Source organism: Aythya fuligula, chromosome 2 (assembly GCF_009819795.1).
Source record: "Aythya fuligula isolate bAytFul2 chromosome 2, bAytFul2.pri, whole genome shotgun sequence".
NCBI lineage: Eukaryota > Metazoa > Chordata > Aves > Anseriformes > Anatidae > Aythya > Aythya fuligula.
In genome coordinates, this window is record NC_045560.1 from 34220315 (window position 1) to 34245967 (window position 25653).

Genomic DNA, 25653 nt, shown 5'->3' on the forward strand with positions numbered 1-25653 from the left:
TCTCAACAGCTTCACACTGACTGTTCACAGTAATCTGATACTGAAATACAACACAGCTGAACATTTGTTTCCCTCACCTTCTGCTTTACTCAGAAACACAGCTCTGCTCTTCAAAGCCAAACTATTTAAAGCACAGTTTTTAACAAAGATTGCTTGGATGAGGTATGTCAACCCATGACAGAGGAGCTCCACCGATTCTGTGTGAACCAGGCTTGCCAGAGGGCACTTCCCGTTGTACTGGTGGTGCTGGAATCCCTGGCACCAGTGAAACGTGTATACAGATGAAGTATTCCAAAGATCTTCAGTTTTACCTCAGCTCCTGTACAGTACTGTGTTCTTCATTACATACTAGTTCTCCTTTTGCAGAGCTGCTCATCCTGCTTTCCAACTGCTCTTTCCACCACCTGTTTCAAAACTTTGGTCACTGGAGGAACTTTCTTTTCCTTGGAGAAACAATCCTGACATCTTTGTGTGGGTTTATTTTCCTCAGCTAGCTTCCCCGAGAAGGTATTGACTGCAGCGATGACTTGCTCCCACTCTCTCTTCTGCATTTAAGAAGGACCTGCTCTGAGTTCAGAGCAGGGACAAAACATCCATGCTGTACGTCAGTGCTAGCTGTTCCACTGAAGTTTCCTATACGTGTGGCATAGCCATGGGACAAATGGCCAAACCATATGCTCTATCACCTTATTTAGATACTGCTGGAAACCTGACAATCTCCCTGTTGTTTCATCTCTCTCTGGGGAAAGCATTGGCAAAACACTGCCTTGGTCCCTGTGACATCTCTCTTCACCTTCTGTTTTGTTGCTGGTGGCTTGCCCAGTGCGAAACAATCTGGAGATTTCTTTGAATGGCTGTACATTTTTCAACAGGCATGTATCATTTTACTGTATTAAAAAAGCTTACCCTCTCGGGTCTTATTCTGACAGCCTGAGTAAGAGCTCATAGCTTATGCTAATGTACAATTAAGCTCAATTAAGTATACATCTTCTGCTCTCATATTCAGATGCTATGTTTAAAGCATGGTGATCGACATATTTTTATCAAGAGGAAGCAGTCGGTTTACAGATAGTGCACTAAGTATCAGAAATAGCAGCCTGTGTTCTACACACAGCAGCCTTTAAGCACATCGGTGGAATGGTGGCATAAGTGGTTGTTTGTGGTGCATCAGAAGCAAGTGGGAATTGCAGGTTGCCCACCTAAGACCATCTTTGGTTTTGGTAGTTTTCCTAAGCTGGCCTCCTTTTGTCTTGGACTATGAACAAAATGTTATAAAGGACAAGCTTTCAAAGAACATCAGTGAGTTAAAGGTAAGATTTATGATTTGTTAGCATTTCTTTCACACCACAGTACGTTTCCAGGATCTTCTATTTGTTCACAGTGCATAACACCAGAATCAGAAGCCAACAGGGATGTATATTGGCTGGAGCATGCAACTGGTTAAAATTGGTAACTCATGGTTGGTTAGTTTAGCTTGAGTGGGAATAGAAAGGTTAAACAACACTGATTGCTACTGGAGCCTGACCAACACCCATAAATTTCTCTGTTCCTCATGGGACTGATGTGATAGCAGTGGATTCTCCTCTGCTAGGAAGATGATGGCTGATGGTAGTAGGAGAGACCTGTCGTTCATTTACAGGAAAAATGAGTAACTAAAATTGGAAATGCACGCTATTACTAGAGTCAAATAATTGCTGGTGATCACATTATTATGGTTAATATTGCTGTTGTTGAAAATTTGTGCCTCTGAGCCAATGTGTAGCAGCTGAACTGATATATACCGCCTTGCACTGCGGGGAGAAGCAGTGATCGTGGAAACCATCTTGTGTGGCAGCACTGGCGGGTTACGTGGGCCCCAGGCAACCAACATCCCTCAGTGCAGATATGTCTGCTGCAAGCAAGTGGAGATCACCAGAGCGATCCTTCCCGAGGCACGCAGCAGGGATTTTGGTGCGAGCAGGGCTGCCACAGGGCGGTTGTGGTGTACGTGTGAGGGGACCCAAGTCGGGTTCCCTTCGCTGGGGGTCCTGTGCTCGCCATCTTGAGCCTTGCCAAGGCTCTGTCACCGCCACCAACGACAACACCGGCGCCGAGGGGGCCACAGGTGCCTCGGCCAGCAGTGCTGCGGGTGTCAGGCGCCCGCTGGTTCGTGCCGGGTGGCTGCGGGGGGCGGGAGGGCGGCGGAGCGCGCCCCGCCCGCGGGCGGCCCAACGGCGGCCCCGGCCATGGAGCGGCTGCGGGCGGAGGCGGCGGCGCTGGACGAGTACGCGGAGTACCGCAGGTGAGAGGCCAGGGGGAGCCGGGGCAGGGCCCGGCTGCTGAGGAGAGGGGCCGGGCAGGCTCTGGCGGCCTCGAGCAGCTTCGCAAGCGCTGGCTGCCGGCTGGAACTGGGCAGGGCAGTAATAACTCCGTGTCTCGCCTTGGTGTGAAGCGGGGCCAGGGGTGAGCTGCCGGCTGCCCGACCCGTGCCGGGGCTGCAGCGAGCACGGCTCGGGCTGTGCAGCTGCAGGCACCTGCCCTGAGGCTCCCCAGGGGCTGTGCTAACCTAGCCGCCTGGGCACGCCTCCGGACGGCTTCAGCAGAAATAAACACAAACTCGTTACACTGAAACGCGGCTATTTAGCTGGAGAAAGCGTGCAATAAAGCAGCGGAGCGGTATTTCCTAGATAGGCAGCTACACGCCGAGTCAGGCAGGTGCCCACTTCACTGACACGCAGGTGACAGCGGTGTGCTGGAACATCGCCCTGCTGTTCTGCCGTAATGTACAAATCCACACAGCACGGCACAAAGGATCGCTTATTTCATACACTCGAGTGCACCCAGCAAATGATGACTGAAATATTTACAGACATTAGTAAACTATGCTGCAGCTTAGCTAGGTGTTGCAGTGAAGTATAGTTTGCATTTTACAGGTTTTACTTGTCTTCAATAGTCTACGGAAATGCAGGGTTTGGATGTTGGTCCAGAGTCCCAGCTATTCGGGGACTGAATTTGCAATCAGTGGTCGTGCAAAAAAATGGGCTTGGCAGAGGTGTGGGTGCAGCTCCAATTCCTTTGCAGAAACTCACGTGGTTTTCTTGCAAGCTAGAAGGTAGCTTAGGTGTATCGTTTGTTTCCTTGGTGCTGGTGTTTCCCAAATTACAGTTAAACATTCTTGCTCAGGCTCAATGAAGATTAGATAATTAATACAAGTCTGCAATACAGACTTGGGTGTAGATGGGTGAAGGGGCTTGCCAGAGACCACTCAAGAAGTTGCTGAAGCAGAGCAGGCTGATTACACAACCCTTGGTGCCAACTGCTTTTTCTGCAGGATAAAAAGCAGCTTCATAGTTTCATAGTTTATTATTTTTTTCTTGTATTTTCTTCCTTTTGTTATAGTTATATTACTAGAATAGTACTATGAAAGACATGATTTTTTGCATTTACATTAAAAGTACTATTATGTATTGTTTGGGAAAACAAACAAACAAACAATTGAGAAACCTCTTTTTATTTCCTCTTTTTTTTTATTTTTTTAACATGCTTACAGAATTGTAGGTGATGATGACGGAGGAAAAATCTTTACTCCTGAGGAATATGAGGAGTACAAAAGAAAAGTGTTACCCATTCGGTTACAAAACAGGTTGTATGTGAGCTGGAGATCACCAACTGGCATGGACTGTAAGCTTGTTGGACCAGAGACACTGTGCTTTTGTACTCACCGGTAAGCTTCTTGTCTTTTTCTCCACTGATGTGTTTTTCTTAAATTAGGGAAATATAAAAATATTCCAGATTCTATGAAGTACAGCATAGACAAGTTATTTTAAGGTATAAAGGTTCAGAAAATCAGGTTTTAAATAATAAGATTAAAAAAAAAATCTAAATCTAAATAACCTTTTTCTGAAATCAGAACAATTTTGTAGTCTTCAATAAATTCATCTTTAAGGCATAAATTATTGTAGATCAGCTTGATTCTGATAGTGTTATCAAAATGAAACATAAAGATCTGTAATCTTTATACAATGGATGTAAAAGCATCTGATATTCTGTATCTAAATAAAAATTAGTAAGTAGCAGTAATTAAGATAATCACAGATACTTCATCCCAGAACTTGTAAACTAAGCCTTTCAGTTAGTTTTGTGATAAATACTAACAAGGTTATACAAGTTACTACTTTTACCTGTTTTAGGTATAAACAACACAAAACGGACTACGAAGTGATTCCCAAGGACCGTCCTATTTGTGTGCCGTGTCGAGTGAGCCGCTGTCAGTGCCAGTCCTATCACTACGTTCCTCTAAATGGCACACAGCCCATCCGCTGTAGATGCAAACACTTTGCTGATCAGCACAGTGCAGCACCTGGATTTTCATGTAATTCTTGTAAGTTACACATCCTTACTGGTAAACTTAACCAGGAGCTGTATTCTCCCCAGAGTACTAGGTCTGCTCTCCACTGTTAACTGATGCATGTTCCGATTTTTGCAGAAGGATGGGAGATAGGAAGGGTCTTTTCCTGCACAGCCTTTTGCACAGGAAGATCTAGAATATCCTTAGTTCTCCAATTTCTGTGAGGGACTGTAAACTTCCTCAACGATTAGGTTAAGTACATGGGGAGTTTAACCACCTAAAATTAGGCAGTATGAAAACATCCCATTTGCATTGTGTCCCTTCCACTGCTGCATGCATCTGACTTTTTTGCCTGAATTTGGTAGTTTGAAAGAGAGAAGTGCTCATCTCTATTCCTCTTATTACCTGGTTGAATGTAACATTAGGGTATTTTTTTCTCAACTCAGTAGGAAGTAGGGCACTGTTCCTAAATAGTACTATTGCTAACAGTCTAAGAAAGCAGTTCCCAAACATGGTGATTGTGGGTCCAGAAATGCAAACGGCAAAATGTTTTAAGCAAAATGTTTGGTAGGCAGTAAGAGGGAGTTTTTGCTTCACTTGATCGAGAGGCAGCAGTAATTATTAACCACGGAGATTAAATAATCCATACAGATGTTTTTCTGTGAAACTTCAAATTATGCAAGCTGAAGATTTTTTGTTAGAATGCTGTAATATTAGTACATTTCTCTTGTGAAGTCTGTTTAATGGGCACTGTAAAATAATAATAATCAGCTTTTGTTAGATGAGATGAGAATCATATCCCACAGAATAAACATAAAATATTTATATGACAGCCTTTCAAGAATTTTCTCTAAGTAATGCATAAGGCTTAAATGCACCGTTGGATGATTCAAACGGAACCCTCAGAACAAAACGTTTTTAATGATCATTTACATTATGCACTTTTTGTGGTGTTCCTCAAAAACACCAGGCACTTCTGAGAGCTTCAAAGATTATGCAAAGAAATGCCAAGACTTGCTTCAATTTTGGACTTATGTTGTTTTATTGTACTGGCACTAGTTGTCTAAATGTAATGTGGTAGATAAATTAGAGATGTAATATCAGTAAAATTGAAAAAATACTGCTGTTGCACTTTATCTTATCTACTGTATTCTGTATCAGAGTAAGAACTCTAAGGAATGCCCCAAATGAAGTAAACAGACCTTTAACAATTTTAAGAATGTGATTCTTAAGCATACTATACAGGTCTTTAAAAAAAAAAAAAAACAAACCTTCCTTGGTGCTCCGCAAAATGAGCTGTAACTGGGGTTGGTTAGAGGCACGTTGTAAATAGGTTTGTAATGTAGACTAATATGAACAATGAAACACTTGCAACTCTGCATCTTTTTCACATCACTGCTTCAGCAGGGCTTTAGTAATGTTTAGTCTTAGCCATAGTTGGGGCAGATCTATTTCTGTATCCTGTTTTTCTGAATGTCACTTGCCATTTGTATAACCATTGCAATTTTATCTAATGGCTTTGTAAAACTTAAAAAAAAAAAAAACACAACAAAACAAAACAGAGTGAGACAGACTAATGGTACTCCTGTGTAGCACCTCCTTTGCTTTTACCATAGGTTCTGTTTCATACTGGGATAATTTTGCTAATCTTAAAATTCGTTTAAATTTGATGATTTTTATCATACATTATGATGAGAAGTTTTCTGGCCATGCAGCATTGACACCTGCTGTGCCCAGTTGGAGATAATGCCACCAAAATGCTGGCAGCTTGTCTTTTCTACCCAGTGACAGATTTTTTTTGTTTTTATTTTTCATCAGAGGAGGGAAAGAGAAGGGTGTTACTAAGGGCAGTGGACACAAGTTGCAACATAAAAAGTCCAAATAAATATTAGGCAAGTAAAGTTCACTCCAAGGGTAGCCCAGCACTGGCCCATGCTGCCAAAGAGGCTGTGAAATCTCCATCTCAATTGGAGATTCTCAAAGCTTGACTGGATGAGACCCTGAGACTGCATGACCCTGTGATCTAATCCCCACATTCATGCCTTCTGTTTTATAATGCGTTTTTGTACTGGGATGAAATGAGGCTGTGAAAGGCTTCAGCAAAGAAAGCTGGTTACATTGCCCCAAATCTTGTACAACTCTCCAGTTTTTGACAAGATCAGTTTTGGGAAATACTGTTTTGTCTGCTATGAGGTACAAATTCCATTTTCATCTCACTTATAACATTTATCATTTGTTAATTAGGTTCCAAGTGTTCAGGATTTCACAGTTGCTTTACCTGTGGATGTGGTCAGCCAACGTACGCACATGAAACCGTTGTGGAAACTAAACAGGAGCGGTTAGCCCAAGGAAAGCCTGTGGGGCAGGACGTTCCTTACGCTGCTATGGGAGGACTGACTGGTTTTAGCTCACTAGCAGAGGGCTACATGAGGCTTGATGACAGCGGAATAGGTAAGTGCGGCTGACCTGAGATGAAATTTGATTTCTACAACTAGGTATTTTTGAAAAGTAGGCATTCAACATAGACTTTCAGAGTCTGAAGGTGAACTGGATCAATAAGAGTAAGACTTAAAGACAGATTTTTTTTTTTTCTTTTCCAGCAGACCACTGTGACCATCCTGTCCAGTTTCCTGTAGTGAATTATAAAAAAAAATATAAAAATCCATAATTTTGGTGTTCAGCACAGTAGCTTCTCATTGAACTGGAGCATATCTTTTAGAAAGAACTCTGTAACTACTGTTTTCTCTTAATATTTTAATTTTTATTTACATTAATCCTTTAGCCTAATACTGCCGAAGTCTTCCTCAATAAAGTCATAGATGAATAGCTGTTCAGGACAAAAACAAAATAAAAAAAGGACCCTGAAATCTCTCCAGCTCTAAGTTTTTGTGTCATGTAGTAATGAACTCATTTTATCCTGAGTGTTTTACTTATTATTTCCTTATACACACCATTTCTTTCTCAAATTCTGATCTGCTTTCTTGGGTTTGAAGTTTAGAAACTATAACATAGCAGTAGAAAGTAAAGAACCAAAGTTTTAAATTTATTTTGAAGCTATTTTCTGTAGCATTTTTCTTAACTCATGTTTATTTGGTCTGCACAGAGTGTTCATAGGAATCTGTACCTTTGTTTTGACACCATCATGTATATTTTCAACGCACCTTGCAAAGTGATTTTTTTTTTCATTCAACTCATTATTTAACAGGGGCTCCTTCTGCTGAACTTCTAGAATCCCCTGTAACCAGCATGGATCATCCATTTCTAAAAGCATTTGAGGGACCTTCTAGTTCTGCTCAAACCATCTCACAGATAGCAGGTGATAAATTAGTAGGATAATACTTCTTTCACCATAAGTATATCATATAAAATTATTTGGTTCTATTAATGACTTTTAATATGTTTAGGGATAAAAATTAAAGGTAAATACTAAAATGAGTGTTGAAGCCTAATTTAAAGATAGTGTAATTCTCCTGTCCTAGAAGTGCTTAGAATAACTATGTTTTTACTGCTTGTTATTTTGGTCACGATGTGCTTTTTAAGTAAAATATATATGTATTTAGTATTTTGTATCTTCCCTATTAATGGTGTCATTTATTTGTTGGATACATTTTTTTGTTTGTTTGTTTGTTTTAAATTTGATTCCTACTAGAAGCTCATATCTGAGTAGTGCAGATTCAGTTCAATCCTGTGAAACTGCCTTCTGCTAGAAAGTCTTCTGCATGGAATTAGGGATCGGTTATGCTTACTTTATGTCTCTTATTTAGTGTAAATATTAAGCAATTAATATCACTGTTGAACTCCTTCAAGTCTGCTTATCATAGCTGCAGTTCTTAAAGGGGATGGATGCTCTTTAGTTGCAGTTGCCACGGTTTGTTACTTGTCTATAAAGGTGTTTTACTACATTACTACATCAATTCTGACTTCTAATTTTTAAATGTTTTCCAAAGTGTTTTCCAAATGTTAAAAATAGCTATTGGAATAGAGGTTTTTTTCCACTTCAGGTTGTTCTACTGCCACAATGCAAGTTTCTCATGATGGGCGTTCAGAAGAAGATGACATGGCTTATTTTGAAAAACGTTACCAGGAACGGGCAAGTTACCACATTTATTAATGCATAAATTTAAATATATTTTCACAAAAAGATGGGCAACAAAGATGAACATATGATTTAAGTGGCATATAAATGCATTATATCATCTGTTCTCATCCTGAGAAAAACAAGCTCATTAAATGGAGATTTGAAATACAGTTATGTGCTATTTATTGTAGGTTTTTAGACGTCAGTTACTTTCTGGGATGGTATTTACCTTAACTGGGCATATTTTTATTTCCTTAACTCTCTGTTACGTAAAAACAAAGTATTTTACTGTGTGAGAAAAACAAACAACAAAACAGACTCACTGTAAGTCCCATGTAACATTTAGGGATGTGTGTTTACTATGTCACTTAAAAACTTTCTCATGCTTTTTTCCTTACTGTAGGAATGTCTGGGTAGTTGTACTAAATCGGGTGCATCTTTCTTAGATGACCTGAATCACCCCCTCAGAGGTGCCTCTTCCACTGCTCTGACTTTATTTTAACTTCAAATGCCCTGCACTTTTACCTAGATGCTTAAATACCTATTTGTTCCCCACATTAGCTTCTTAGCACCACCATCTTAGCTGGAAGCACGTTTTTACTGTTTATGAATTCTTTTGTAAAGAGATGTTGCAGAACTAACTAACTAACTCCTAAAAGCTTAATTACTGTTACTCTTGCGCCTTGCAAAAAGGTGTGTTTGTTAATGAGAAAGCTGTGCTAATTTGTGAAATTTTAAATAATTTTCTTTATTTTGGAAATCATCTCAAAATGTGGTAAATTGTTGTAAATATGGAAAAAAGGCATCAGTTCATTTGAGAAAACATTACTGTTAAATCTAAATTACTAGAATTTTTCTCCCCCTAGGATTTTGGACATTGAGACATTGAGATAAAGGTTTAGCATCTAGCTCAGCTACAAACTTTCTTTGTGATTTTGTACATGCTGGTTGGTCTTACTGTGTCTGTTACACATCTAGAATAAAACACCTTTAACTTTCATTGAGATAAAGATTAAACCATGAACATTTGTGAGGCACTTTGGCCTTGGGGGATACATAAATACCTTCACTGCCATTATCAGAGATAAAGGCAGCCTTGGTTTGAAGAGGGGAGTAGCTGCAGGGCTATATAAGTGCTCCTTTGTCACATGATGCAAAAGTGAGCAGTTCTGGGTTGGGCTAATAATAATCTGTAGCTCTCTCTATCTCATAAATTACTCTGGTAAATTTTTGACTGACTGTAGAGGTTTAATATTGCATCGTTAGTCTACTTGCAAATTAACTTGAACCACTGTTGTGTCTTTCTTTGTTACAGCTGAAAAAGGAGAAGGCTGCTAAACAAACAGAAAAAAGTCCAGTGAGATCAAAAAAGCCATGAGATTAATGAAGAAATACTTATTAGGTGCAACAGTGTCAATTGTTGTATTGAAGAGTATTTTTCTCTGCACCTGCATTTACTTCATTTCTTTATTTGGCTTTGTTCTATTGCTGAAATTGATTTTTAATTAACTTGTAATAAAATTGGCACTTGGATTAAAGAGTTTCTAGTCTCTGGAATTGTTATGTAGATACTGCTTTGAAAATGGAAAATCATATTTCCAGGTTTACTGAACTGTTATTTAAGTACTGAGAGCATAAGAACGTTTTAAAGTATTACATTGTAATAGGATAAAGAAAATATATGTCCATTCTTAGACTTTTATGATGTTGTTTATTTATAGAATCCTTATATCTTTTTTTCATGGATTTTTAATGGTTGGGTTTGTTCTGTTAATATTGACATTTTAATCTTAATTTTTTGTTTCCATTTCTGTTGGTTTAATTTCTTTTGCATAAAATTCAAACATACCTTTTGTCTGTCACACTTCTCTAGGCTCTGTTCTTGCCAATGTATAAGTAGTTGTTACACATGAAGTTCTGTATGTCCGTAAAACTATTGTCACATGTACTTACTAGGTACTTTAAAGGGTTTTGCTGCCTGCTTTATCCCAGATTTCTATAGTGATTCTGTTTGTCTGATACTATTGTAACAGTGACTCCATTACAATGAACTTTTGAAAACATTACATGGAAATTTACATGCTATTTACTGCACATAAGCAAACAGTTACACATTATTTGATATAAACTTCCTTAGCCAACAGAGTTTCTTTCATCATGTCTGATCCAATACAGAGTCCCTCAAGATGGGAGACGTCCTTTTATTTTCTTTGTACACATTCACAGCTCTGGCAGCAAATATTGTATTAAAGGTTGTGGGCATTTGTGTGAAAATGTAAAATTTGGCAACTTTGTGTGATGTTTTAAATCTGTGAAGCAGCATAGTACAGAGTGAGTGCCTGGCTGAGCCTGCAATATGGTTGGAATTAGGAGGCAAAAACAGTGCCTGAGTCCACTTTGCTAGGCTCCCTTGAAAACAGGAAAGTGTAAGTCAGTTTGTCCTTAAAAGTATTTGAAGATGTCTCTTGGATTGAAGACTTTCTAGGTGGTATGTGTGTACTGAGACTTTATAGCATGGGTTGGGAGAAACTTTAAAAGTTTTGATTCCCATCAGAGAACTGATGCCACTGTGATGCCTCTATGTGCCTTATTGGCAGAGGAAACGAGGTGAGTTGAACGCATTTAGGTAACTTACTTTTTTTGTTCAAATAGCAGCTGTGGGAAAGAAGGCAGGCTCTTGGTAGTTCACGCGGCCGATGGGAGTGTGAAGGGAATAAGGATTGCCCAAATTCAATCAGTAGCAGTCATTTACCTTCACTTAACTCTGAACTATGCAGCCATTCACTACCAGTGATGCCAATCAGAGAGGTTGGTCTGTTATCTTAATTTAGATAAACAATACATCGAACTGTATGCTGAATGTTTAAAAAGTACCTTTACCATTAAATTCAACACGGTTACACACTGCTTTATCTTAATAAATAAAAATACTAATTTGAGCTCCCTCTTCTGGTCTTAATAAGCAATTGTTTCTGTAGATGTATTTAGTCTCAAGCAAATGGGAATTTCACAGTAGAATTACAAGAAACCGAAAAATGGAGATTAACATTTATAAAAAATGGTAAATATAGAAAAAATATTTTGATTTCAGTCCTCTAAGAGATTATTGCAAAGTAAACAGAGGACATTTATTCCAATAGTTTCATATTTATCCCCTATTTATTTCCACTTTTAGGAAATAATTTGTACTTGTATTAACTTTTAAAATTAAAAATACTTGCCAGTTTTAAATGCTTGCTTTCCCCAAATTCAGTCACACTAAACTATACTTCAGTCACCATAAACCGTTTTTTATTAAAGTTAATCTTTTAAAATCTTATTCAGTGCTTAAACATATTTAATGTTTCCATCTAAATGACACTACATTACTACATTAATTTCATAATAACTCTTTGTAGCTGGAAAACAGGATTGAAAAAATATCATCTGCAATAAATATTGCTTAGGTGTTCTGACCACTTTTTACCCATGTTGATGACTTCTAAGTAAAAAAATATGGTTTGTTTTTAGAAGGCTTACTTTTGACTTCTTGGTACTACTTGTGTAGAACTTTTTGCAGGATTCGTATTACTTGTATGTGAAAAAATTGGTAGAATATATTTTAAAACATTGTTGGCTGTGAAAACTGGAGACAGAAGTCATGTCCTGAGAGTAATTTGCAGACTTAACCAGAACTTCTCTTATTTAAAGTAACCAAACAGAAATTATCCTGAAAAATATCATTTTGAAGGATTGAAATTGTAACCTCCAATTCCACTGAAAAATCTCTCTGTAATTCTATTAAAACAATATATATATATTTACATATATATATATATATATATATATTTTTTTTTTTTTTGTAAAAGAGACCAGATGTCAAAGTGTTTGCCATTGCCATTGATCATTATATAGAGTTGTTTAGCATGTAGTTGTTGGTGATCTGTTTTCTTGAGAGCAGCCATGAACTTTGAACATAACGTCCTGGGATGGGTAAGTTATCAGTTCATCTGTACAATTTGTTTGTGGGCATATATCTGTTGTTCAGCCAGACACAGTAACCATTCCTGACTCTAATCCAAGAAATGTGGCACGGGAAAAATGTTTTTGGGGTTTTGTCACAGAGTGCTCTAAAATATTAAAAGGTAATTGCATGGGTCTTAGGCAACACTTAAGCACGTTCCGTTTTAAATAGTTGGCTTTCAGAGGAATTATTTGCCATTATAACATTCAAGAGTAGAGACCACATTTTCATCTTCTTCTGAAATGACTTAGGTGTAAGATGGCTATTCGTGGATGTGAAGACTGATCAGTGATCCCAGGGGAAGGAGTTCCTCCAGATGCCGCGCTCCCCTGATACTAGTTATAAAATGTCTGTCTTTCTCAGGTCGGAAGGGCAGTGCGTCAATTCACAGCCAATTAACAGCACCAGCACAGAACCCTTGTCAAGCTGCCACACCTCCGATCAGCCCGGCCAGCAAAGCCCTTTAGGGCCCCCAAACGCTCCCGGGGCTGGACGAGGCACCCGGGCACCGCCCTACGCCCCCTCAGCGGGCCGGGGCCGCCATTTCACGGCCCGGGGCTGGCGGCGGGCGCATGCGCGGTGGCGGCGGAGGCACGTGCGGCCTCGGCAGTGCCCGGCCGCCTCGGGTAGCGCCGGGCTGAGGGAGGTGGGGCTCTGCTCTGCGGCGCTTCCTCGCGGATTAAAAACCGCGTTTTTAGCAAAGAAAAGGGGCTCTGACGCATTGGTGGCGCTGGTGGGGAGTTGGGGCAAGCGGTGGGAGAGCAGGAAGGGGTGGGAGGAGTGGTGGGGAGCGCTGGAGCAGGGTTTGGGGCTGTTCAGGGGCGTGGGGTCTCATTTTTGACCTGCGAAGGGCTCCGGGGCAGGGTCTGCGAGGAGCCTCCCAAAGCAAAGCGTGTGGTGGTGTCTCAGGACCTGCTGTCATGGATGGAGACACAGAGTGCAGCAAAGGTAATGCGAGGATTCTATTAAAAACAAACAAACAAAAAAAAACCACACCACCAACAGCATAATCTTACATTCAGGAGTAACTTAATTCTTCCTTACCATTTTTTTTTTTTCTCCCTCAAGTTGAAGATGTTGTGGGCTGCCACGTTGAAGATGCCATAACATTTTGGGCACAGGTGAATTTCAAGAGCTGCTTGGTTTTAATTCAAGTGCTTCATCTTATTTGCCCCCCATGGCGAGTTTCTGTGGAAGTGAGAACAACTGGTAGTGTTTGTCTTAAAAAAACATTAATTTAGATCTCAGAATTCCAAGTACTGTGCTATAAACTGAATTTGGCTACTTCATCTTTCTTAAAACATGAAAGGGAATTGCTTATCCATCCGTTTGAATTGTAGCTGGATTTTCACATATACTTTGTAGTCCCCCAACAACAACAATAAAGTGTGCAAGTATTTGATGTTAAAAGTAAAATACTGCAGGAGGCAGCTGGAGATCTGCTGGAGGTGATTCCCCTTCCCAAAGTGAGCCTTTGGGGCAGTTTCAGCCAAAATTAATAGGAAATTGATTTGAAGATATCAGCTCCCTTCGAGTTTTGTGTGAATGGGTGGGAGGGTGTTGGAGGAAGGGGTAGTGTGTGTGGGGGAAGAGTAGTTTTCATTAACTGATGTGGCAGAGAGAAGGGGAAATCTAGGAGCCCCTAGGGTTGCCTTTTCTGTTTGGTCTGCTGGCTGTAGAGCTATAACTGGTGTGTGTTAGGTGGCGCTGCCTAGCTTGCAGCCAGTCACAGGAGGTGCTGCCGTTTGCCTTATTGTTAATACGGATTAGGGGAGAGAGACCAAGCTTTGTTTGCTCTGCCTATATAACACCTTTTTTATTTAAAAAAAAAAAAAGTTTTTTTTTTTTTTTTTTTTTTTTTTTTTAATTGAAATATAATAATGATGGTTCATTCTCCTTTGGGTTCATACCCTAGGATTCTGAGACTCAGTTACGGTGTCTTATTTAGCATTGTAAGGTGTGAAAGTTAAGAGTGGGCTTTTGAGGACAACAGAATATTTACTTGCATTAATGCTTTGTTTCCTGCTCTGAGCTCTGGATTCTTTGCTTTGAATTGCAAGTAGGATGACATCTAATAAATGTCATGTTACTGGAACTGACAGTCTTACAGTGAGTGATTCAGATAACAAGTTGTAATGGGAAAGAATCTGTTGCTTTTTAGCTGAACCAAGCCCAAGTTTTGCAAATAAGGAAAATGAGGGGTATGCCAAAGCTGATGTCTTCTAGTATTATGAAGGAAAAGAACAACGAACACATACTAAAATTTGCGAGGCAGGATTGATAAATAAGATCTGCGTACTTCCTGCGAATCAGGTCATTAAACTGTTAAAAATGTTCTTGTGAACTATTTCTCTGGGTATGTTACCTGCCTCTCATTCATTTATTTTTGGAAGAAAATGAGAGCAGGCTTGCAAATTCAACTAAAATCATGAAGATCGAAAGCTTAAGGTGGGGCGTTACTTGTCTCAACAGCAGTGCAACTGTTTTGATTTAATTTTTGGCTGTTATAAGCCATCAAGCAGCTATTAAAAGTGACAGTTAATAACTCAAGCCCTCTCTCCACACTTCTTAGGGTATCAGTAGATGTAATGACCTCTTGAAATTAAGTTGTGCGCTGGCAGAAGCTTGTCCTCGGGCTAATGCAATTTTTGGCAAGCCTGATTTTAGCAAGGTACGTAGGCTGTGTGTGTGCAGAGTTTGTTTTCTGCCTGAATGTAAAAGCTTTAATTTTGTGCAGCTATTTTCTCTGGTATTTTCTTGATCTTTAATTATGTTGTGGGTCATATTCTCTCAAATATTTAAGAACTGCTGGCTTTCCTAAAGAAAATGCTTGGTTTGTGTGAGCAAATCTTATTTCTTTCTGCACTCCAGACTTCAATTAAATTATGGAGACACATACAATTAAATATAACATTTTTTGTAGTATTTCGTTAATGGTTTTATATAAAATGTTGAATTCTCGTGTTATCTAGCGCATGTTATGGGTTGTCTTTAACTAGAGAGCACTGCTTTTTCAGATATGTGATTCGTTGTTCCATCTCAAAATTGTGGGAGATCCTATGAAAACCTGTAGTACTTAGAAGCCTAAGGAAAGTGCTCTTAAGAAGATAACATATTTAGTAGCAGTTATATGATAAGTTAAAACTGCAAAGAGTGGTAGTAACTTCCATATTTGTGTGAACCTCTGATGGCCTACTGCAAAATATGGTTTAAATAAAAGACTTTATCTTTGAACTGTTTGTGTGTGCAGGTAAATGACCTTCTGCATTCCTCTTGAAAAGGAAGAAAACGCATCAACAGTAAACTCAGCATATTTGTGGGGTTCCTGACATGTTCCTTTGTTTGGCTTACTAAGCTGGCAATGCCAGTAAAATTTTGTAGTTATACATTTGTAGAAAAATGCATACATGAACATGCTGTGCAAAATATTGATATTTTTCAAGTTATAAGGTATTCTTCACTTTATTGTTTGTGGAGTAGAGGAGTATGTTTTTGAAGCAGCTAGCATATGCTGTTGTGAGAGATAGGTTACCATGCATTACTTTGTTTTCATGCTGCTGTTGGGGGAATTTTAGACGTGTGAAAACGAGATTTGTAATGTATTATGAATATCAACTTGAGGTATGCTTATGTTTTCAGAATGCAATTCCTGATCTTTTTTTCCTTATTTTCAGATTTATGGTGGGTGTTTTTCTGAAGACAGATGTTGGTACAGATGTATGGTACAGCAAGTGATCAACAATGAAAAGGCAGGAAATATATTTTTGTTGTCCTTACTTATTTATCAGGTCTCCATGCAGGAGGATGGAAATAAATGCAACTCATCCCTGTTTGTTTTAACCTTGCTGTCTGAGTAAATTTTAAAAACAGTGAATATGCACGTATGATACAGATTAAAGTGACCTGTAGTTCTGGAAGTTGCTGATGGGAGGACTGACAAAACGTGACATAGTTGCAAAGTGCCATTTGTATGTCTTGAAAAAGATTCACAAGTGATAGTTAATGTTGTTAAGCAATGCTATTTAATTTCAGACTTCTGAGATGTGAAAATGGCAGTCTTTGTGTGACATGTTAGCACTGATGCAAATGCACTGAAAGGGTTGCTCATCAGTTTCAGGTGACTGACACAGACGGCTAATAGTTCCTATTTAAAATGATAATTCCTGAACACGCCGGTTGGTTTGCAAACATTAGATTGCCTGAAAGATTTTGTTTTTAGGCAGATGCCAAGTTGTGTGTTCTTTCTGACTTCTTTCCCTTTCTCTGAAGGGTATGCTAGGCTTAGTATAGAGGGTTCTGGTCTCTGCCTCAAATGTAGTACTTGCATTGTGCACGGTTGTTAAAATGCTTATATTTTAGCTTTCACCACACATTTCTGTAGGAGGTTCATGTTGTAGCCTCTGCTTATTTACATTTTATATTGTTGCAGTGTCAGGTATTATACATTGACTATGGAAATTCAGAGGTTCTTAATAGATCAGAAATAGTTGAAATCCCAGCAAACTTACAATGTCCAAGTGTTGCCAAGAAGTACAGGCTGTGGGGACTGCGGATACCAGCTGACCAGAACTTAAACACATTTGACCAGGTGAGTGACAGATTTTGAAGCATTAAGACGATGTGCCTTGTAATAGATGATGCCAGATACCAGCATGCTGTCACCAGGAGGAGTTCTTGAAGAGACAGGGGTTTAATCATGATAGCAGGGCATGCTGTGAAGCATTGCCTGATCTCTTGCCCTGATCGTATTCCAAAAACGAAAAGTGTTTTGTTAAAAATCAGTTCAGAATGTGCTGGGAGGTGGCTTTAGAATATGGTTTTACAGTTTTGCAGGCTCAGGAGCTGATGCCAACAGAACTGGTAAAAGCTCAACACCCTTGGTCTAGTTTTACTAGTGATGGTCTCCTTTTCCTGGTCACCGCTCATTTTCCAGTGTTGAAGTTACGCTTTTTCAGGCTTGTTGCTGGTACTGCCCACGCTTCACCAGCTGGTGACTTGAGAGCAGCAGTTGCCAGAAGAGCTGGACCGGCTGGCCTGCTTGCCTTGTCATATCCCTGTGCAGGTGGAAATCTGTTATTGCTTCCATGTTTTTCACATGTTCTTGTTACCTGAGGTAAAACTTTCTTTATTAGCTCAGTGTTGTTTGAAATTATGCCCCTTTCCTGCCTCCAGCCTCTTCCCTTCTTAATTTTAAGCAAAACCAGCATGTGTTCAGAAGTAGTTGAGCAGAAGGGAAAAACCCTCTTGGTAAAAAGCTAACTTTCTGTCAGATGCCGTTTGAAGGTCTTGAGTGTATTCCCCAGTCTTTCAAAGCTGCTGTGCTTTGTTATTACTGATGAAAATGACAGCTTCAATTCTGGCATTTCCTGATCTCTGAATGAGTGGTTTCAGTAAGGTAGATTTCAAGAAGGTAGGTGCACATAATAATTTACTTGTTGCTTTCGTCTCTTCCAGCCTCTGGACCGTGTATTGAAAGGCTGTTAAACAATGTAATTCAAATATCTTTCCACGTTAATTTTTATGGTCTTGTATCCTTTAAAAGACTTGAATAACCCTATGTTGCCAACTTCCCTTGAGAGTTGGTGGGTCTTTGGACTCGTCACCTATAAATGATGCTGAATTCTTTGGAGTTGAATGCTGAGGGAGTTTTGCTGTTGATGTCCAGTCTGACATTGGCAGAAATCAGATCAGAGACAGTCATTGTAGGGATGCACCATTGTTTCAGAATAAACGTGTTAAGCACAGGAAGCTTTATTTTGTTCTGCTTTTTGGGCTTTGGTCTTAAACATGCCTCTTTTTTTTTCTTTCATAGAAGAAATATAGCTGATTTCAACTACAAGTATTTAGAATGATGAGTACACAACATCAACATACTCTATTTTACAGGGGAAGAAGTTCTTGGGCAGCCTAGTTTTCGAAAAAGAAATAAAAGTACGAGAGAAGGTCAAGCAGAAGGATGGTATCATCATTGTCCAGGCAGAATGTGAGAAAATAGACATTGGAGAAGAAGTGGCCAAGGCAGGGTTTGCTGAAAAATGCAGATCTCCAGGAAATGCTGAAGATGAGGAACGGAGAGAAGTCGATGCTATGCAAAACCAACATCAGAAGATAAAAGTCCCAGTTCCCCTGTGGGTGAACAGGCCTGGTCGTGCGCAGAGCAGCCGTCCAAGTGGGCTCTTTGACCCTGTGTCTGCCAGCACAAGGAGTGAGAACGCTGCTGGGAACCGTATGGTTGTCACAAAGTAAGGCCGTGGGGTTTGTGTGAGTGGCCTGATGAGCTTGGTTGCTGGGTGTGTGGAGATGTGAAGACGGAGGGGAAAATGAGCATCTAATGTGCAAGGTTCATTTTCTGTCACTCCAGCATCTACTAGTAGTGGTACTGAGTGGAAGGGAAGTACATGCGAGTCTGTGTGGTGGCTGTAATTAGGGCATCAGTCCGCAGAGAAGCTGTTCGTGTTGTTGCGTGTTGGATAGCTCGTTCTTCCTCATTTGTTTTCCAGGGAGATTTCTCTAGTATATCTTAACATGGGATTTTGAGAAAGAAGGAAGGGGTAGCAGCTATTAAACAGAGAAGGAGATGCAGTGAACCTCAGTTGGAAGTGAAGGTTGCAAGATATCAGGCCTCAGTTATAGGCAGTGATGTTTGTTTATGCATGTGTGTAATTTCCACGCGCTTGTCCTTGAGACTCCTGGTAGCTATTCCCTGTTTATTTACTCATATTAAAAACTCATTTTACATAAATGTGTAACATAAAAGTACATTCACCTAGCAGGACAAACATATTTTGGTTATTTATTTGTGTAGGAGTGTAACAGTGTGTGCTTATGAGAAATAAAGCCAGCAATTGCAGTCCGAAAGTAAGCGTTAGGGGATAGTGATGTCTCTGCAACTTGTAATTACGTTGACAAGAGGTAGTGGTAAGTTGGCAGTTCAGTTGTCGGAAATCTTTTAAAATAAACTTGTCCTACAGTTGCTAGGGTTGTCATGGCAACAGGCTGCTGAGGAAGACGTTTGTGGGTGGAAAAGATGGTGCTTGGCATTCAGAGAGGTGCGATGATGTAAGAAGTAATGTTCTTCCAAAAAACCACCCCACAGCATTCCCCCTCCAGCCACCTCCCCCTAAAAAAAAAAAAAAAAAAGGGTTATGTTCCATAATCTGAGCTTCTCAGACATTTTAATGAAGCTCCTGAGGGCATGCCCTTCCACATACTAGCATAGTATTCCAATCTGTGTTACAATTAGATGACTTAGGCAAGTCTGTGCCATTAACAAATATGAAATGATGTGCTCTTCCAAAAAGTCCTGAGTCCATTGTAAAATGCCTCATTATGAATGCTTGGATACTCTAATCTGGCCTGAGTTAGGTATTCTCCAAATCCTTTTATTAAAAAGAGGCAAAAGTAGGGAGAAGACTTGAATTACGTTGGACACTGGCTTTTCTGGGTCTGCAGTGTGGTACTGTAATCCAGTTTTTGGATGGGAAAGAGATCTGATTTAGTGATATGAAAACATAAGGATTGTCTTCAAATGATGTGTGCATGCTGTTAGTTTATAACAGTCTCCACTCTTATAAGAGAATAAGAGTGGAGAATTGGTAAAGAATTAAAGAGTAACTGTGTAGATGCTTTTCTAGTCTTTTTGTGGTGTTCTGTAGTTACTGAAACTACTGTAGCATGAAAGAATGCACATCATGGTGGATTATTTTTAATTTCTCTTATTTTTAATTTCTCTTAATTTCTTTAAAGGGAAAAAATGCTAGCTTCAGCCCCAGTGCCTAACAGAAGTTTGGCACAAGTAAGACCAGATCAGAAGCTGGCTGAAGAGATTGCAAAGCTTCAAGTGGATAAAGAAGCGCTCAGAAAGGAGAATGTAAATCTCTTGAGGAGGCAGAAGGAACTAGAGCTGAAAGTTGAGCAGCTGAAAGGTGAACTTCAGGTATGTGGAATTGCAAAGAAGGTGCTTCTTTCCTGGTTGCAGATGTGGTTTCTTCATACTGCTGTGTGGAATCCAACAGGACTGACTGGTTGACCAAAGACTCAGCTCCTGCTGGTGCAGGGAGATGCTGGTGATGTGTTACCTACCACCTGTGTGGCAGTCCAGGCTGCCCTGCCTTGGTGCGTGAACCAGCTTGCAACTGCACTTGCTGCTTTGGATCTGGGTGTTCAATTTGAGCTTGGAGTTTTGCACTTTGTGATGAAAAACATGCTTTGTTTATAATGTTGTCCACACCTTTTTTCATCACTTAAAGGCTAAAACAACTTTCTGGATGTTGGGCTGAAAATTCCAAAGTATCACAGAATCATTGCAGCTGTTGAATTTTAGGACTGGATAAAAATGTTTGTTTCCTTCATTGCTGCTGAATAGAAAAGATGCAGATACCACATAATTATGTTTCTTCCAGAGGAAGTTCCTGCTTAATACTATGTGAGAAGCCCAGTACTTAGTTACCAGTAGGCTTAAAAATTCTGCGTGTGATAAAAGGCAGTAGAGAGAAGAGATTGTGTGAAAGGATGTTGCTCTTGTTTGAGTTGAGAAAAATCTCCAAATTCTTAACCTGTACAGATAAGAGAGGAAAATCTGCCATTTCACCAATACGTTTGACAACCCCAAGCCTGAGATTGCTCATAGCTCTTTCCTATTTTTTCTTGGGGTAATAAAACTACTCACAACCAGCTTTGCTACTCAGTTACCTCTGCCTAGAATACCCGTGTTTCTCCATACACTGCCTGAGCTATTACAGTGCAGATTCATCAACTAAAGTTAATGTGCTTGTGTATTCCTCTTAACACTAAATTTACAAACAATAGAATATGGGTCTGCAGCGAAGAAAAGTTACTTGAATTCAATGGATTCTTAAAAAGAATTCTTATAAATTCTTATAAAAAAGAATTCTTATAAAGCATTTACTTTATATATCCTGATTATTTTTTTTTTTAAGTTGCTTCCCACACGGTTTAGTTACTTCTTGGTGCTGACTGCAGGTGAGCTAATCTGAAATGAAAAGTTGTGTACGTTCTGACAATCTTTGGTCCCTGATAAAAACACTGAAGTAGGCAATAATGTGTTTTAGAAGAGATAGTCGCTACTTTGAGGGGTACTTCAAAAATGCTCTACTGTCAAGAGACTTCAAGTGCTCATCAGTAAATACAAAACTATTTAAGTCTTTCTGTGTGGGGGTGGTCATGTGTTTTTTTGTCTTTAATAATAAAGATTATTTCATTATTTAAAATGGGGTTTATAAGAACTTTTTGGTAGTATGAGAGCAAGCACTTTTAACTTTAGGCAGTCCTTTGGGGAATACAGCCTAGTGGGGTTTTTCTTGCTTTTACCTTTTTGTTCTGAGAAAATTCTTTATGGGAAGGTCGCGGTGGTTGTACATACAGCAAGAGTTATTTCTGCACTGTTTTGAGGTGTGATTATGACAGTAAGGAGTTGAATGTGGTCCTGAACTTGACTTCCCTAAACTTGCCTTTCTGAAAAATACCTCTGCATTCAAAACAATTCCTTACTGTCTGAAAAGTTGCTAGCAAATAGGGAGCAATTGAAGAAACACGCTTAAACACATCACTACTAAAACAAAAGGAAGAAAATGAACCATCAGCCTGTAAGAAGCTATTAAAAAAAAATGAAGTCTCCCTCGTTTGTGTCTTTCTAGCGTTTTTGTTAGTGTTTCAAAAATGTATGTGTCTTTGTTTTTAAACTTTTTTTTTGAAGTCTAAATTATGGTCTGCATATTAGTAACCTCAGCTGACTCTCTTTTTCTGAAACATTGCTCCAAAATCAATGAATGATTCAGGGGGAGAAGGAAGCGTCCAGGCAAACTGCTGAATGTTTTGAGGAAACCTTACGTAATTACATTGGAACAAAAATGAGAAATTTGGCTGCTAATGTGAAAGTATTGAAAGAAATTAGGTATGTATTTGTTTCTAAAATAGTACGTTTTGTCACTGCCCTGTTTATCTCTTGAAAGCATGCTTTTAGTTTCCCAGGTACTAAAGCCATGTTTTATACAGAGCTTGGGAAAATACCCTTTCCCGAGACCAAGGCTGAAACCTAAGATTTTTGTCACATTGGGATTTGTGTTGCCTGCTTCTGACTGCTCATCAGATGACTTAGTTAACTTCTGGTTCTTTGCCATGGCTGGTAGATCTTTCTATTCCATCTTAAAGGAAAATGCTCCTTAGTAAATGCAGCTAATTGTTCAAAGTACCTGGGCAGTCAAAAGTCCCTTTAGGTTTCTGTCTTGCTGATAGAGGTGTCTCACTGGGTAGCCAAAATTGCCCCTCAAGCTGTAAAAGAAGGGACAAAACTTTTAAGAAGGTTTAAGAAGTCCTTTAAGAAGGACTATATATAATATACATTGGTTTATATGTTTGTGGCAGATGAATGAAGAAATTACTAGGGGAAGAAATGAGACAGAAGAGAAATTAAGAGCAAGAGAGAATTTCCATATACAGTCACGTTAATACTGAGATATAATGAATATGTTCTTGGTATTTCCTCCTTCCTCAAAAAGGGATTTAACAGCTGAGTGAGTCAACTTGCTGCTACTGCCTTGTGGAAGAAACTAGGTTAACATGGCAGGTGCTATCTGAAGGTCCTTATGTTGAAGAGGTCTAAATAGCATTGATTTTTAAAATGCTTGAGTTCTGGGGAAAAAGTATTCTCTGGGTATGATGCTGTTTCTTCCTTACTATTTAGGCACGCAAAAAAGAATGCTGGTTTTGGGGAGCAGCTTTCACAAGCCATAAAAGTGGTTACAGAAGGATGTCTCACTGTTCCGTGTTCCCTGGAAAAATTGCAGAAGCTTTGGACAGAGTATGACTTGGCTCAAGAGATGATTCAGTTATGCCAAAACGTGGTAGGTTGGAATTATTTTTTTGTCACAAGCACAGTAGTTCAATAGCTGTTTACAGAGTGTTTTAGTCTTGTAAGTGTAGCTTGATATGAGCACAGAATGGAAACCTCTGCCAGGTAACATCAGAGCTTTGCTACCTTTGTCATAGCCGCTATGTTTATGGAGTGTTATTTTTCTGGTAAATGCAGACTTTTTGGCACTCACGATTTTTATAAGGACATCAGAGCATGGTGGCTAAAGGGTTTATCTTCTGTAATAGTTAAACACTTCTGCTGTGCAGCTGGTGTATCCTTAAAACCTTTCGTAAAGCAGCATGCTGCTACACTAGTATATGCTTCCCTCCCATGGAGATGTGCAGGGAGAGCAGTATGCAAACGGCAGTTGTATTGGCTTGTACAGGGGAAAGATGCCATCTAGCGTAGCTTTGCAGCAGCAGCAGTCACCACAAGCCTGCCGGGGTACGTAGAAATAGCTGCGATGATTTAAAAAAAAAAAAAAAAAAAAAAAAAAAAGCTTATGTATTGTGTCCCTCATGTAAGGAGGTGCTGCTTTTGAGAACAGGAGGGTCGCCTGCATTGTGGTAAGGCAGGGAGGGGAAGGTAGCTATGCAGAGGGAAGATGACAGCAAATACCTATGAGTATTTTCACCTATAACCTAAATCCTTTTAAACATATCTGCTTAAGAGGAATTGCTGCATTGCGCTGAATTTAATACCTCGTGAAATAGACTAAAAAATAATAAGCCACGTGGAGATCTGAAATAAGTTCTGTTTTTGTTGTTTTTGCAGGGAAATGTATTAAAACATGGGTAGCATGACATGTTCAGTTGCTGTAGGTGAAAACTGGTTCTTTTATTTACTAAAACCTGAGATATAAAACACGACAATGTTAAGCTGTTAATACACACATAACATTTTGGCCTTGCCTTGTATAGGCCAGTAATGTATAGAAGAATAACCATTTTTTTTCCTTTTTTCTTCTTTGAGTTGACAGCCCCGGCAAATAGTGTTCTTCTATGAGAAACATGAAAAGAGATCTAATTCTTGAAGAGTGCTTGAGGTTTTTCTGATGGACAAATTTGTTGGAGCACGTTAGACTATCTTGATACTGCCATCCCCTTTAGTTGTGAAAGGTGGCTAACAGTGAAGTTATGTCTGTAGGACGCATGATAGTGTGTTACACTGTTAAAATAGTTGAAATACTATGGAAAGGCAGCACTATGCTTTTCCACGTGTTTCTTCAGCCATGTGTTTGTGTTGGTGAGGTGTGACCTCACATGGCCCGATTTTGTTAAGAAATGAACCCCTTCCTCCACTTCTGACATTGTTCTTGCTTGCCTAAACTAAAGTGTAAATGAATGGCAGCACAAAATCTTATGACTTTTAAAGAGCATGCCATGGTTTTTGAAAATTCATGCTGTCTGAAGAGGGAAAGTTGTGACACTACCATGACAACTACTTTAAATTGGGAAATGTAGAGAAGACAGGAATTCTACTAAGTGTCAGGTATCCCCCAGAGTGCCCAAGAACCATAAAGTATTTGCAAATGGGGAAGTGTGCTTAAGTGCAAATCTCCCTGAAGAATTAATTTATTCTTTAAAGATGGATTGGTAGTAGCTGGAAGCAGGATGTTTCAAGGGTCTTGCCGAACTTGTCTCAGGTATTCTGAAGGTTTTGGGAGGTGAAGTGTGCATAATATGAGCTTTGGTGGCATCCTGCTAAGGCTAGGGTAATGAATCTGAAATAAGAGAGTATCTTGTGCTACCAATATTGTCCTGTTTTTATCATACGCTCTAGGTGGTGTTTTTTCTCCCCATGAGAACCATTTTTAGTTTAAAATGTATTTTATGTGCTGTAACGTGCTAGAGTCTTTGTTGCGGTATTTCCAAATACAAGAAATGTCCAAGATGCACGTGGTAAAACGGTGTGCTTGCTATTCTGCTTGTCATCCCTTCTTAAATTATGTTGGCTAGAGGTAGGATAACATATTTTTGATTATGACATCAACATATTTGGTTGTGCTAACTTTGTTTCCTGCTTAGTTGAAATGAGATAATGAGATACCCTGTGTACAGGAAGCCCAGTGAACCCAAACAGATGGGTGAAATAGCTGCCTATTAAACTATAACAGTCTGTTTTAACTCTGTTTAATCTGTCAATTTATCTGTCAAAATTGACTTTGCAAAGTTAAATCTTGCTCTTCGGTGCATAAGCATCGTGCTGTTCCTTAAACCTCCCTCTCTCCTTATCCCAAGTCTCATTTGTTTGTAAGCTCTTAAGAGCAAATGTCTTGCTTTAGGATAAATGTAATACATCTTAAACGATACTGCAGGGGAGTAAACCCAACAGAATTTGAATGTAGAGAAAATGGTATTTCAATATTCATT

The 25653-nt window shown here is 39.4% G+C and overlaps 2 protein-coding genes across 2 annotated transcripts in view; both read left to right on the forward strand.

Annotated features, from left to right (window-relative positions):
- Positions 1 to 2225: 2225 nt before the first annotated feature.
- On the forward strand, positions 2226 to 10685 carry FAM221A (family with sequence similarity 221 member A). The gene is made up of 7 exons (XM_032182193.1): positions 2226 to 2281; positions 3530 to 3703; positions 4170 to 4360; positions 6572 to 6778; positions 7533 to 7643; positions 8329 to 8417; positions 9721 to 10685. The coding sequence occupies exons 1-7, from the start codon at positions 2226 to 2228 to the stop codon at positions 9781 to 9783; spliced, it is 891 nt and encodes a 296-aa protein (XP_032038084.1). The 3' UTR covers positions 9784 to 10685.
- Positions 10686 to 13328: 2643 nt separating this feature from the next.
- The window catches only part of STK31 (serine/threonine kinase 31), a 34768-nt gene continuing 22443 nt past the window's right edge, over positions 13329 to 25653 (forward strand). The window contains exons 1-10 of the mRNA XM_032180653.1: positions 13329 to 13356; positions 13477 to 13529; positions 14981 to 15079; positions 16083 to 16157; positions 16838 to 16996; positions 18295 to 18650; positions 20155 to 20348; positions 21170 to 21174; positions 22206 to 22321; positions 23111 to 23270. Coding sequence (XP_032036544.1) covers positions 13329 to 13356; positions 13477 to 13529; positions 14981 to 15079; positions 16083 to 16157; positions 16838 to 16996; positions 18295 to 18650; positions 20155 to 20348; positions 21170 to 21174; positions 22206 to 22321; positions 23111 to 23270 — 1245 coding nt within the window. The remainder of the gene's footprint in view (positions 13357 to 13476; positions 13530 to 14980; positions 15080 to 16082; positions 16158 to 16837; positions 16997 to 18294; positions 18651 to 20154; positions 20349 to 21169; positions 21175 to 22205; positions 22322 to 23110; positions 23271 to 25653) is intronic.

What these genes read in the sequence shown, in the direction of transcription:
- FAM221A (XM_032182193.1), top strand. Translation starts at nt 2,226, where the DNA reads ATGGAGCGGCTGCGGGCGGAGGCGGCGGCGCTGGACGAGTACGCGGAG. An exon ending in GCTTGATGACAGCGGAATAG is followed by an intron (nt 6,779 to 7,532) that starts GTAAGTGCGGCT and finishes ATTATTTAACAG; the next exon opens with GGGCTCCTTCTGCTGAACTT. An exon ending in AACCATCTCACAGATAGCAG is followed by an intron (nt 7,644 to 8,328) that starts GTGATAAATTAG and finishes TTTCCACTTCAG; the next exon opens with GTTGTTCTACTGCCACAATG.